Raw genomic sequence first — 13,528 nt, 5'->3', positions numbered from 1 at the left:
GCAACTATTCTGATACTTTTGTCATAGATTTATATATTATTAAGCTAGATTGAGTTGTTAGGCTCCCCACAGACAGTCTTAAAAATTCATAATCTTTTTTTTTTTTGCTTTGGCTTTTTACTCCTGCCAATTTGCACAGGGTGAATTTGCCAATGTCAGGTGTTGGCTTGGTGTTATCGTAGCTTTGACTTTCACACGTGAGGAGAATGTTCGGTATTTATTCATAATCTTAAAAATTTGAAAAAAAACTTAGTATGCAATCTGACAGTTCAAATCTCGTCAGTGTCTTGTCAGTGTCAGTTTGAACTGTCAGATTGCATACAAGTTTTTTTTAAGATTATGTAATTTTTAAGACTGTCTCGTGGGAAGCCTTAGGCCAAAAAGTGTGTCCACATGAGAGGGTAAAGTTGGGGCTGGTGTCCCTCTCTGCACTTATTGCCAGCATGTAAAAATTATTTGAATGACGTCATCACTGTCATTATTTGGGGTTACCAGTCAATATTCAAAGTTACTACCAAATCTTACTAAATACCGAATTAAAGGTTTTTTTTACTATGCATGCAAATCTTTGGTTTGTATGGCTTCATAATAATGACTTACCAATTCGTTACAAGGTATTAATATCCTTGCTTCGATATAATACAAAAATAATTTAAAAGTTTATAAACTTAGTTATCATACTGGTAAAAATACTACTACTATAGTAATCTCTTTAACACTGGTCACATAATGCAAGAGAGGGACACCAGCCCCAACTTTGACCCTCTCATGTGGACACACACTTTTACTAGTCTGATAAGAACGCCTTTCTGCACTGGTGATAAAGTTCAATTTAGTATGGCAAAAAAGTGTGAGCTCAGTCCCTATTGAAAGTCCATGACTTTTGTATGAGAACAGCTAAGTGTTGCCATGATAAAAAAAAAAAATTCCATTTCTTTATTTCTATTCTTTTTTGCCGAGCAGTATTGATAGGTGATAATTTTGTAATTTATATTTCCATTCCCCTTCTGAAACCTCCTAGCTGACATTCAAAATGAAATAAAAAAACTGGTCAAGTGCGAGTCGAACTTGCTCACCGAGGGTTCCGTATAAACTTTCCATAGTTGAATCATCAAAATGTTATTCATAGAACTCTACAGATTCGACTATATCCCTCAAGACTCAATTTCCTACATAACAAGTAATATTTTAATATACAATTTTATTGTTAGACAACGTCCAAATAAAATCAAGACTATTCGACTTCAATAGTTTACGACTTACGACATGTCGCAAGGACGCTCCTGAACCGACCTCATTATATCAGGAAAAACGCGATGTAGGAAATGAGCGTTCAACGTACAGCGACATCTATCGGCAAAACGAGTATTTTTTTTTACATTTTCCTTCAAAAAATCATTTTTTTCCACGACCAAAAAATTATAAAAAATAGTTTTGATATGTACAATTTGAGCTCTTTCTAACGATATCCCACTTGACTAGTACTTGAAATTTTCAGTTTGCCCCCCTTTCATTTTGGCCATTTTCTATCATTTATATTAATTAATAAAAAAAAATACTTTCAAGTTGTAGAGGTTCACAATGTTTATAACTATTCCAAATTTCATATCGATAGCATAAGTAGTTCTCGAGATATTTAACAATGTGACAGACGGACAGAGTCGCACCATAAGCACAGTATAATAAATAGTCCATAAGGGTTCCTGTTGTACCTTTTTGGTACGGAACCCTAAGTGCGTTTTCACATTATCCGATCCGATATCGGATGTCGGAAGGATTTCAATAGAAAAAATCCAAGATGGTGCCTGTAATGTATGGGATATCGGTCCGACATCCGATATCGGATCGGATAATGTGAAAACGCACTAAAAACAGAAACAAAATTCAAACAAAACAAAACTAAAAAAAATTAAGATTAAAACGATAAAACCAATTTTACAAATGTAAGCTATAATAAATTGCGACATGTCAAGGCTGAGTTTAGACTAGCAAGTTATTGCTGCAAGTTTTGAGATGCAACTATAGGTAAGAGAGAGAGGCAAATATCTGCATCTCTTTCTTGCGTATACTTCTGTCTCAAAACTTGCAGCAATAACTTGCACGTCTAAACTCAGCTTAAACTCTATGTTGTACTGTTGTTTATAGTCTGTGGCAAATTTGACGCTGCAGCTGTCGTTTTGACAAGACAATGACAAGTGAATCAAGCTCAAGCGAAGTGATGCTATGTTGTATCGTAATATTAATTCTACAGTGTATTCATTTTAATGCTCAATTAAATTGTACATAAATGAACAATAAAACAGTGTTAATTTATTAGTCTCACCATACAACTTAAGTGTCTTCTATTTCTGTAAGTTCGCTTTACTGCTTTTTGTTAGGTAAGATAAAAAGAATTAAGACCTTTTAAACATTGATTATATTTACGTATTTTACTACAAAGCTGTGGTTTGAATAATGTAAATTAGTACAAATAGACAACCTAAGCCGTAGCAGAGAAAAATACTGATGAAATAACTTGTAGTTTTAACAAATGTAAATATTGTTTGCTTATGATTTCTGTCTACTTATAGAAATCCATCAGCATCTTCATAACTGGATTGAAAATTCATTAAATATGGTGTTAGCCCCTGAGTTTGCATCCTTGACCTCCAAATTGGAAACCGCATACTTTGTACAGTATAATTATACTTAAGATTTCTAATAAACAAAACTTTCACTTCATCAGTTCACCATTAACTTCTTGACTTTAGTAATTTAGTTTTGAGACCAATTTTTTAAATCATGAGTTGTGAAGAAACGCAATGTTTCTCATTTCAGGTTTACCAGCATGGGAGGGTGTCGGTGCACCTACAAGAATTGTACCGTCAGGTCAGACGGAAAGACTCATTTGTTTCACTACCCTGTGTTTGACAAGGTCCGTTGCCATGAGTGGCTGACGAGAGCTGGCCGATATGACTTTCTTAACCTAAAGGTCTCGCAACTTAAGAATCGCTGTATATGTCAATTTCATTTTGCAGATGATCATTTCATGAATGAAAAAGTGAGTAACTATTGTGTTATTGTTGCCTTGTTCTTTGGTGTGTTTAAACGTCCCATATAAAATCCCCATAGAGTAATTAAGCAGAAGCACACCATAATTTCTAGATCCTATGGAATTGCTTAATGCAATAATTATGGCATATAGGGAAGCTAATCACCTTTCAGTAAAAAAATAAAAGAAATGCTAATATACAGGAACTTTCGAGACAAAAAATCAAAATCGAAAATGACTAATTTGGTTCTAATACTGATATGAATGATGTTAGGACTGTGCTGATTATTCCATACAATAGTATATTGCTAGTTCTATAAGTTCTCTTAAAAGTGTTTTTTGATAATCAATACCGTTCTCAGGATATTTTGAGTTTTAGTCAATTTTCGGGTACATTTGCCCTAAATTTAAAAAAATAATATCTCGTAAACTAGTCATATTTGACATTCGGGAGTTTTAGTCGTAGCATTGTTTTGGTCTAGGCTACCGGTTTTTTACTATAAACAGACCATGGTCAAAAATGAGGTCTGGTCCCACACTGTGCATCTGTTTTAACCTTTCAGTGTGCGTCCTCGTTTTATGCAGTCAATCCTCCATGACTTATTTTGTGTATTTTATTATTATAAAAATCCGACGCGACGCCATGCTCTATACAAACTGCAACGTGTTAACACGTGGCGTCGTTTCGCGTTTTATTAGTCTGCCGATGCGGTGCATTAATACAAATAATATATGTATGGATATACCATAAAAGAAAATTATCTATTCTCATTAAAACTTCTTTTCTTTTCAGAAAGATAAATTAAAGTTAAAAGCAATACCTACCTTGGATGGTCCCTATTGCGATTCTAACAAATTTAAAGAAGCTACAATGCCACAGAACATGTTGGGTGTATATCCACTAGCATGTGAAGTAGTTGAAAACGATGACTTATTATCCGATAGAAAGTCAAACTATAATTTACTTTATGCAGATTATTTGACGAATGATCCCATGGACTATAAGATGATAGATGTGGATAGTAAGGACTTGATAAATATAGAGAATGTGACCCCTCAAACTAATAATAATATTACAGAAGTGTTTACATACAGAACTCGATATGCAGACAGATCTAAAATTAATCAAATAGATGTACCAGATAAAAATATGACTAAGGATACTATAGTTGTCGAAATCCCACCACTCCCAGTTGTTACCAAAGAAGAATTTCGACTGGAAGATGAAGTTCCACCCTTACTTAAAATTGACAACAAAAAGAGTAAAGTAAGAATAATATCAGAAAAAAAGATAACAGAACCAGAAAAGAAGATTATTGTGCCTGTTTCAACTGCATCATTTGAGGTAGTTAAGCCTTCAATGGTTTTAAGTATTAATAGGAATAAATCGAAAGAAAATAACACTACAGTGCCTCAGCCTAAACAGGCACAAGAAACTCAGAAAATTTTGAAGAATATAGAGAAAGATGTAAATGTAGTTGATGATATTATAATGTCATTCAACAATGGCAAAGAAGAAACAATTGTGCAGAAAAATATGCCTGCCTCTTGCAAACATGTCGAAAGTAATGTTGCAGAAATACTTAACACTAGTGATCCAAGTAAATTTGAAATTATAATTGACTCGAATGAACCAAAACCTTTAGATAAAGCAAAGTCTCCTCAAAAGAGAGAAAATAATACAGTTCATAGTATCAAAAATAAAATGTCCCCAGAAAGAGTAGCTGCAATTAACGAGAAACGAAAATTTAACATGAAACTGAAAGATATAATTGCACAAGAACTAAGCCGATTAGAAGAACAAGGATCTGCTGATAAAGATATTCTGGTCCCAAAGAAAACAAGAAATAACTATGATATTAACTCAGAAAAAGTAAGGACTTCTTTATCAAAAGACCCAAGTCTTCCAAATGAACATGCTTATATTGTACACTATTTAGAGGCAAGAATGGAAAAAATGGAAAACTTGTTGTTAAACAAAATTGATCAAAACACTAAAAAAATAATGGATTTGAAAAGAACCCTCGAAACTAAAGAGGAAGATCAACCACCCCCTACAAAATCATCTAAGAAAAGTGATTTAAGTGAGGAAGCACATAAGAAACAGCTCTACAAGGAAATCTCAAAATATTTAACACCTGATTGTAACAGTTTGCTTTACGAAGAACTTTTTATTAATAAATATGTTCCAAACATCGCTAAGGCCGCGCCTGCATCTGCTAAAAGGAAAAGAGATAGATGATAAATAACAATTAATCAATATTTGTATATAATGTAAGTGCTTTTGAATAATTATAATTTTCCTAATACATTTATTTTTAATATTTTACATTTTATTATAGTCTTTGCTTTAATTTACTTTAACAATAGATTTCCCCGTATTATCTCCTTTGAATAAACCTATGAATGCATCTACTGTGGATTCGAATCCGTCATAGATATGGTTCTTGTATTTCAGTTTTCCTTCTTTCACCCATTGCAAATTTTGTCGTATGCCTTCTGCAGTACGCTCAGCAAATCTGTTGACTTGGAAACCTTCGATTTTCAATTGTTTTCCAACTATGTAGGGTTGAAGAAAAGTACCTGGAAAAATTGAATTCGTTATCACTTTAGGCCTTGGAAGTTTAGGCGATCAGAGATATTAAAAATTAGAAGTGCCTAGTACAGTCAGCAGCAGAAGTTCCGTAACGGGCAAGGTGTTCACAATGATCCTAACATGCTCTTATTGTCTTAAAAATAAGATCGTGTCAAGTTCATTTTGGACACCTTGCCCGTTACGGAACTTCTGCTGCTGACTGTACCTATACAGAACCTATAGAGAATGATTGTCAACGTAAAACGTGTAGGTAGTCACCAAAGAGCATTGAATCTCTGAAATTTAGTCACAGTGTATAGACTGCCATCTATCGACAATGTTAATATTGTCAAAATATGAATGTTAGCCTTTAACCTAGCACCAACCAAAGGTGTGGCGCCATCTGAAGGAGCATAATGTTTTTCTTTATGTTTTTGACGTAGGTTTTTCTTAGCATTTAGGTATTTGTCTTACACGGAGTCTTAAAGGTCTTGTCATTATTATTACCTTTACGCTTCATAGGATCAGTCTCATTATAGATCGAGATAGCCCCGCACACGGCGACCCTGCCGAACTCGTTCATATGCGCCACTACAGTGCTGCTAAGCTCCCCACCTACGTTGTCAAAGTAACAGTCCACGCCGTTGGGAGCGTTCTTTTTGAGGTAGTCTGCGATGTTTTCGGTTTTGTAGTTGGCCGCGTAATCGAAACCTAGCTCGTTGACTAGCCAGGCGCATTTGTTGTCCGACCCGGCTATACCGATTACTTTGCAACCTGGAATTTTTTTTTCAATGTAACAATTTAAAAAAAAAAATTGCGCTAAGAAAGATTGATTGGTGTAAGCCACAGAACTGTAAGTCTAGAAAAAGAGTAGAAATTAAAAAGTGGCAACATCGTAGTGTCGTCCCTTTTCAATCATTATCTGTGTGTAAGAAAACGGGATAACACTCGATGTTGCCACTATAATAGGCTACTTGCCTCCTAGTCAAATCAGCTTCTTTTTAAGAACTGTCAAAACGAATTTGAACGACTTGCTAATTTATGGACTTTATATGAAATCGAAGTGAGTGACGTCACGGTCAACTCAGTTAGGTACTTTATATATTATATTGACTTATCAAATAGAAATTGGATTTAAATATAACTTCTGTCCATGTTTTTCCTATAATTATCTGATGCTTTATTTCGTGCATGGTATACAATATTTTATTTTGACTATAGTCAAGTTCCCTATACTATTTAACTTCTACTTTTTACTCATTACAGTAATAAAATTATGGTGCATGTCTGGTAAATACGGCACGTGAAACATCATTTTAAACTGTCCTGCCGACGTATCATGCTTCCAATTTTATCACTTCCACATGGATAAGACATCTGTCACGCTTTGGCAAGTATGTCAGTGTGAGAGTGACAGATGTCTTATCCACGTGGATAAGTGATAAAATTGGCAGCGTGATACGCCGGCTGCCGACGTATCATGCTTCCAATTTTATCACTTATCCACGTGGATAAAGCATCCGTCACGCTTTGGCAAGTATGTCAGTGTGAGAGTGACAGTTGTCTTATCCATGCACGTGACGGATACTTTATCCACATAGATAAGTGATAAAATTGGAAGTATAATACGACGACGGGCCGAAGGAAAAGCGTGAAAATTTAAACAAGTATTGAGGTGTTATGAAGGTAAGTAGTTACCTAAAATTTTAGCAATTTGTCCAACGTGCGAGCCGACGGCGCCCGCCGCTCCAGACACTACTACAGTTTCTCCAGCTACTGGTTTGCAGATTTCCGTGAAGCCGAAATAGGCAGTATTGCTGAAAAAAAAAACTTCAAATGTATTTGGATATTCAAAACTATAGGTAACATGAAACTTTCACACGATGGCTACACATATTTAAACACATAGATATTAAATAATTATGTATTGTAAGGTAACAATTCGAATTGGTTTATAATAAAATCTTATTATTAATTCAGTACGTAATAGAAATAGATCTATTTCTCTATCTTCTTTCTGTATGTTAACGGCATAAAAATTAAAAGAAAGTTAGGTGATGACCTACTGCAATAGGAAGCAAGCGAGCAGACAGGTCGCTTGATGGTAAGCGACACCCGAAACACCAGAAGGGTTGGAGGTGCGTTGCCGGCCTTTAAGATACATAAGAGCATATGCCCGCTCTTTTCTTGAAGGTTGTAAGGAAGTTGGTTGATGGGACAGAGTTCCATTTGGCTTTATGTAGTTATACACATTATGTAGTAGGTACTAACCCAACTCTCCCACACATACTCAGCCCCAACTCCACGGGCAGTCCTCCGAAATCCGGCAATTTATACATGTATGGCTTCTGCCCGCACAGCTTCTCGTTGTCAGGGTGAACGATCGTGTGCGTGCGCCACCCGAAGTGGCCCATAACCAGCGCGCCTACTGGGAAATCTGGATTTTTGCTTTCAGTTATTCTGAAATCGGTTAAAGATTTTACTCATCAGTGTCAGACAGGACATTGTTTTTTGTAGCCTTTTTCCTGTGACATTATGTGTAAGAGGTGAGAGAAACCATAAGAAAGAAATTGCCCGTAATTTTATACGAAAAACCTTATGCTTTTGTTGTACCTACCTTTTGATTGAAAACGCCACACGCGATATATGTGTAGGTACTTTACATATAATAGGTTGCTAAGTTACAAAATTACCTTGCAAGTTGTCCTCCGATCATATCGCAAGGGAATGTGTTTCCAAGTTTTACCCTCTGATACGGATCTACACTTATGTATAGTGCCTCTGCTAAAAATTCTGCAAATCATTGGATAATTAAATAAAGGTATACTAGTTGTAAGTAAATTCGTTAAAGTTAATATAAAATGAACTATTAAATTTTTTGGCTTAAACTATCTTAAACTTAATGAATACCTACTACTTTTAAATGCCTTATTAAAAGTTACAAAACATAACCTATCATGGTGCATGGCTAAACTAAAAAAGTAGGTACCCAGTAGGAAAGTTATCTACAGATGTGTTTTCTTATTCTTATCTTACCATTTTTCTCTAGTGGTCTTATTTCTTCTTCAACAGTTATAAAGTTTTCCAGCTTCGGCTCCCCTACAAACGGAGTTATTACCACATATTTTTTGGCTAAAACCATTGTTGTAAAATAATAACTTTATAACTTGTTTAACTAAAAGGCACAACTATCACAGTAACAATATGCAGTAATCTTTAATAGTGTATTTATTTTTATCACAACCAGTTGTTAAGTTTAAGTACCTATCACTACAAGGTAGGTGTACTGTAGATAAGAATGATAAATGATAGTGAACAACGCGCAGAATCTTCACGCTATTTATTAATGTTTAATTTTGTTGTTACAAGATGGCGCTACTAGCTTCAGTGTAATGGCGACATCTAGCGAGAGATAAGAAGTTCCGTCTGTCTTCCGCGGTGGGGCAGCTATTGGTTGGTGTGCGTGCTACGCTCAGCGACGCAGCTGCCTTGCAGCACGGAAATGAGGTCGGCAGCGCGGTGCGAGTCAGTGAGTATCGGTAGCTACTGGTTGGTGTGCATGTGGTAGTACAGCTGACGGCGGTCCATGAGTTCCTGGTGCGTGCCCTGCTCAGCGACACGACCGTTCTGTAGTACGCAGATAAGGTCGGCGGAGCGTACGGTGCTCAGGCGATGCGCAATCATGACGCATGTGCGTCCCGCCGCGGCAGACTCTAGCGCTTCTTGGACTACCTGGAAACATAATTACGCGGTTACATTACCTACACAATTGCTTACTGGACAACTTACTATCTTCATCATAGGGTGATATAAGTCTAATTGGTTCCTTTCCGCTCTACTTGTCAAAGATTGTCTTATCTTAGTAGTATCCGTACAGTACCCATACTAAATAGTCTAACTACTAACTATGCGAAGCAATACCCGATTACCCGGGCGATCATCAGCCGTTGCTTCTGGCTGATCTTGCCAATGTTGGTACAGCTATATTCTTTTACATTCTTCTGCCTCGTACCTTTTCGCTCTCGGTGTCTAGTGCGCTGGTAGCCTCGTCTAGCAGCAGAATTTTGGGTTTGCGAAGCAGCGCGCGCGCGATTGCCACCCGCTGTTTCTGACCCCCGGACAGTTGGGTGCCTTTCTTGCCGATGTTTGTGTCGTAGCCCTATGAATTTGTTTTCAACTTAGGTACAAACGTTTTAGGAATGGCGTGGTTTATATTTTGAATTATATATGTAGTTTCTGGGGCATTTTTACAGCTAATACTTCACTTCATCAGGATTATCTACACTCGTTTAAACATACACAGGAACTACGGCTGTGCCAGTGGGAAATATACAATGTGTCCCGGGAGAAGTGACCGGAAAGAAAGGGTCGGTAGTATACGCCAAATTATCGATAAAAAACGTTAATTTAGGGGCTTATCGATATTAGTTATTTTTTTATTGCCATTTCTTTTTTTAGGGCTCTGTACCACGGGACACATTGCATATAGGAGACGAAATAAAATAAGGCGGTCTATTGCGAAAAACGAAAGTAGAAATTTGTTATCTGCCGCTCTATTGCAATATATATAATATTATATCTTATATGTTTAAGCAACATACTGATAATAAAATTTAGATTTTTGTTCTATCAGTTTCATGCGGTAGAGTATTACAACTTACCAGTGGTAAAGTGACCACAAAACTGTGCACATTGGCCTGTTTCGCAACTTCAATGATTTCGTCGCGCGTTACCACCCGGTCGTTCTGTCCGAAAGCGATGTTCTGTGCGATTGTCAAGTCGAACAGCACTGGCTCCTGGGCCACCAGCCCGAAGCTCGCGCGCAAGTCCTTCATCAGTAATCGGGGCAGTGGCACGCCATCTAATGACTGAATTAGGAAACTTTTTTAGGTTAGATATCATATTTGTGCCTGAACAAAAGGACTCTTTCAACATTAGTAACACATGGATTATTTTTATTCACGTGTACCCACTACCCAATACGTGTACGTGGACCTATTTTGAATATATTCAAAGGAAAATCAAGCTATCGAGTCTGTCCACCATAAAGTTGTATCTCAACTGCAAAGCTTTAAATTATATCTGCTTAAGACTTTAAAATAATCTGTCTCTCTAGGTATGATTTGGCAAGCCTGTTGGTTTATAGGACGAAAAACTTACCACGGTACCCGCACAAGGGTCGTAGTATCTTAACAACAGCTGTATTATCGTGCTCTTGCCACAACCGCTTCGACCGACTAAAGCTATCGTTTTCCCATTTGGTACCTGAAAAATTTTAATAAATGACGTTGGTTCGTATATAAATATTACTCGACTTGTACAGTAGGGAATAAAATCAAGCGATTACAGAGAAGCACACAAGCTAAACAAATCTTTACCTCAAGGTTGAGCTGCTGCAGAACCGTAATGCCAGGTCTGTTCGGATAATGGAACTCAATGTCTTTAAAATGTATCTCACCCGAAGATACCTTCTGGAAATAGATAAGCAGAGTTAAGAAGTCGTTATAATTGGGAATTTGAATGAAATTACAATCATATACATTTTAATTAGTTAAAGATTTTTCCACATATCTAATCATCTTTAGGTACCACATTCGGTACATAGTTGTTGCAAAAATGACAGTGAAGAAAACTTACAAAGCCAGTGACAGGATCCTTAGGATCCACGACAGTGGGCCTCGTGTTCAGCAGATCCAACACACGAGCCGCCGCCGACATTCCCTTCTGGAAGTCGGGCATGTACGACAACACTTCGTTCGCTGTGCCTGCAGCCATTTGAATACATTGCGTTGTGCTGAAATCGTGAAGTTGCGGTAACTTTTTGGTAACGAATTTGTCAGGACTATGGTTACCATAACTACTGCAACTTAATGTACCTTTATGTTTGGGTGGCAGCTATCTTTTAAGAGTTCCATAAGCAAGGAACATATAATACAAACCGGCGACACGACACTGCAAAATCCTTAATACTCACATCAAAATTTTCTCATAAGGCAATCGCTCGTATGCGACCCGGTATCCGCCGTAAACGAGGGCTGCAGAGTTCATCCAGTTGAACATGGCTCGGGACAGGCCGGTGACTAGGCCAAAGAGATGAGCTCCGCGTTTGGCGAACGGCAGCGTCAGGGCCAGCTGAGCTACGTAGTCCCGTACAAAAGCAGATTCGCGTCCCAGGGACGCTACCGTGCGGATGTTGGACAACGCGTCTACTGCTATCTGCGAAGACGTTAGATGGGTATAAGCATGTTGAGTTAGAGTTACACGGGTCTTTAGCTCCATTATAGGGATAGGTATCATGTATGGTATGCTATCATGGCGTTAAGGGAAAAGGGTAGAGTTAGAGAGTTTAAAATCTAGAGGTATGTAGTAGTAGAGATATGTAGATACCTGAGTGCTCTTCTCAACAGCCTTAGCATTCATTGAAGCCACAATGGTAGCGATGCCATTTTGGTAGTAAAAGACGGGCAACACGAGAGGAACAAATGCCAGTGCCACCAAAGCTACCCGCCATTCGGATGTCATGGCCAGGCCCAGGGATAGGACAACGGTGCCAATGCATTGAACTAATGTGCTGATTCGATGACCTGTTGCCTGAAAAGGTGTTAACATTTATTCAATTTGTTTCGCCCACAATATCTGGTGGCTTAGGGCTTTTAGACAGTTCAAGAAGGAACGTAAAAAGTAGTTCAGGAGTCACCTTACCAAGAAGCCAACTTAGGCCACCACGTTGGTATCTTCCATCGCCCATGATCTTGTAGTCCTTAGACATTCTGTTAGTGGGGTATCCATCTGTTGAGGGTCTATATTTTCAAGAGAAAACGTACATAAACGATGGGGTTGATGTTTAGATAGTCCCTGAGAGAACTCTGCACCCGCTGGGTCTATTCAACTACAACTTAAGCAAGGGTACGTACTCCCTGCACGTGTGCCGCCTCAGCAGACAGCCGTGCGCATAGCGCGCCCGTAGAATTAGCTCGCTCGTCGAAGAACGCGATGTCCTGGTGTAGCATATGCGTAAACATTTTTGATCGCAGGCGCTCTGTGAGGTGCGCGCCCGCCAGCCCAAAACACACCGCCTGGTCAACATACATCACCATAAAACTCTATAAGGTAACGGCGGCTATCAACGCGGGTATCGAAATCGACGTCCATTACCGCCGCATTTGCAAATACGCATTTTATAGGCAAACCGACCAATTTCTTAAAAAAAGTTACTCACACAAAGGAAGCCTGTTTAGTTGACTAACGCACATATAGGCGATAGAGAGTGTGAATGAAAGAAGACGCTCGCTATTTGACAGTTTTTGCCACGGGGCCGCGAGAAGAGGTTATGTCATACTGACGTGTGACGCTAAATCTAAGTGAACTCCAATCTCATTTAGTAGTTTACGTAATAATTATGGCAAACAGGTGAAAGTTATGCATTTCAAATTATTGTTTATAGTTTTCTACGTGACTTCTGAGTACTTTTTACGTATTGTTTAGCCTGGAAATGTGTTTAAAGTGGAAATTAAAAGACAGCGGTGAAAGGCGCCATTTCGTGAGTAGATTCTATTACTGTGGTATACCACGGTAATAGTTAAAGTAGTGATATTAGTTCTTTTTGCTTTATTTTAAGTATATGTGATCAGTTATATAATGTCTTACAGTTGTTTCAATTTTGATCTATTCACGCTATCAAAGAACTATTTACGCGGTATGAAAATTATTCAACAAAACCTTAATTTTTAGCAAAAACTTCATGACTGATTTCGTAGTTTCTATGAAAACCGTTAATTTGTCAATTTTTTTAAACATTGACATAAAGTCTGATGCTTACTTACCAGTTATGTAAACTTGGTTTTAATATAAGGTTGCAATATTTTATTTTGATTTGTAATGAAAATACATCTGTATGACTTTGTTTTTATGGGTCGGAATTA

At 37.6% G+C, this 13,528-nt stretch overlaps 3 protein-coding genes across 4 annotated transcripts in view; 1 reads left to right on the top strand and 2 right to left on the bottom strand.

Moving 5' to 3' along the window:
* The window catches only part of LOC125230350, a 38,291-nt gene that overhangs the window by 14,549 nt on the left and 10,214 nt on the right, over nucleotides 1-13,528 (bottom strand). Inside the window, 12 exon segments of the mRNA XM_048135486.1 lie at nucleotides 6,114-6,380; nucleotides 7,305-7,423; nucleotides 7,878-8,066; nucleotides 9,154-9,338; nucleotides 9,619-9,765; nucleotides 10,268-10,474; nucleotides 10,767-10,871; nucleotides 10,985-11,077; nucleotides 11,244-11,400; nucleotides 11,581-11,822; nucleotides 11,994-12,197; nucleotides 12,521-12,682. Of these exon segments, the coding sequence (XP_047991443.1) occupies nucleotides 6,114-6,380; nucleotides 7,305-7,423; nucleotides 7,878-8,066; nucleotides 9,154-9,338; nucleotides 9,619-9,765; nucleotides 10,268-10,474; nucleotides 10,767-10,871; nucleotides 10,985-11,077; nucleotides 11,244-11,400; nucleotides 11,581-11,822; nucleotides 11,994-12,197; nucleotides 12,521-12,682 (2,077 nt within the window).
* Nucleotides 2,209-5,273, top strand: LOC125230007. 2 transcript variants are annotated; one of them, XM_048134916.1, is made up of 3 exons: nucleotides 2,209-2,350; nucleotides 2,818-3,040; nucleotides 3,825-5,273. In XM_048134916.1, the coding sequence occupies exons 2-3, from the start codon at nucleotides 2,828-2,830 to the stop codon at nucleotides 5,271-5,273; spliced, it is 1,662 nt and encodes a 553-aa protein (XP_047990873.1). In that variant the 5' UTR covers nucleotides 2,209-2,350; nucleotides 2,818-2,827. The 2 variants fall into 2 exon arrangements, with proteins under 2 accessions (XP_047990873.1, XP_047990872.1); XM_048134915.1 differs by having other exon boundaries at nucleotides 2,212-2,378.
* On the bottom strand, nucleotides 5,284-8,895 carry LOC125230012 (prostaglandin reductase 1-like). The gene is made up of 6 exons (XM_048134924.1): nucleotides 8,643-8,895; nucleotides 8,300-8,399; nucleotides 7,878-8,066; nucleotides 7,305-7,423; nucleotides 6,114-6,380; nucleotides 5,284-5,614 (listed from the first exon to the last, which is right to left on the bottom strand). Exons 1-6 carry the CDS (start codon nucleotides 8,746-8,748, stop codon nucleotides 5,382-5,384), a joined length of 1,014 nt encoding a protein of 337 aa, XP_047990881.1. The 5' UTR covers nucleotides 8,749-8,895; the 3' UTR covers nucleotides 5,284-5,381.

Source organism: Leguminivora glycinivorella, chromosome 10 (genome assembly GCF_023078275.1).
Source record: "Leguminivora glycinivorella isolate SPB_JAAS2020 chromosome 10, LegGlyc_1.1, whole genome shotgun sequence".
Classification (NCBI taxonomy): Eukaryota; Metazoa; Arthropoda; class Insecta; order Lepidoptera; family Tortricidae; genus Leguminivora; species Leguminivora glycinivorella.
The sequence above is the reverse complement of the archived record's forward strand: the minus strand, read 5'-3'. Positions and strand labels throughout refer to the sequence as shown.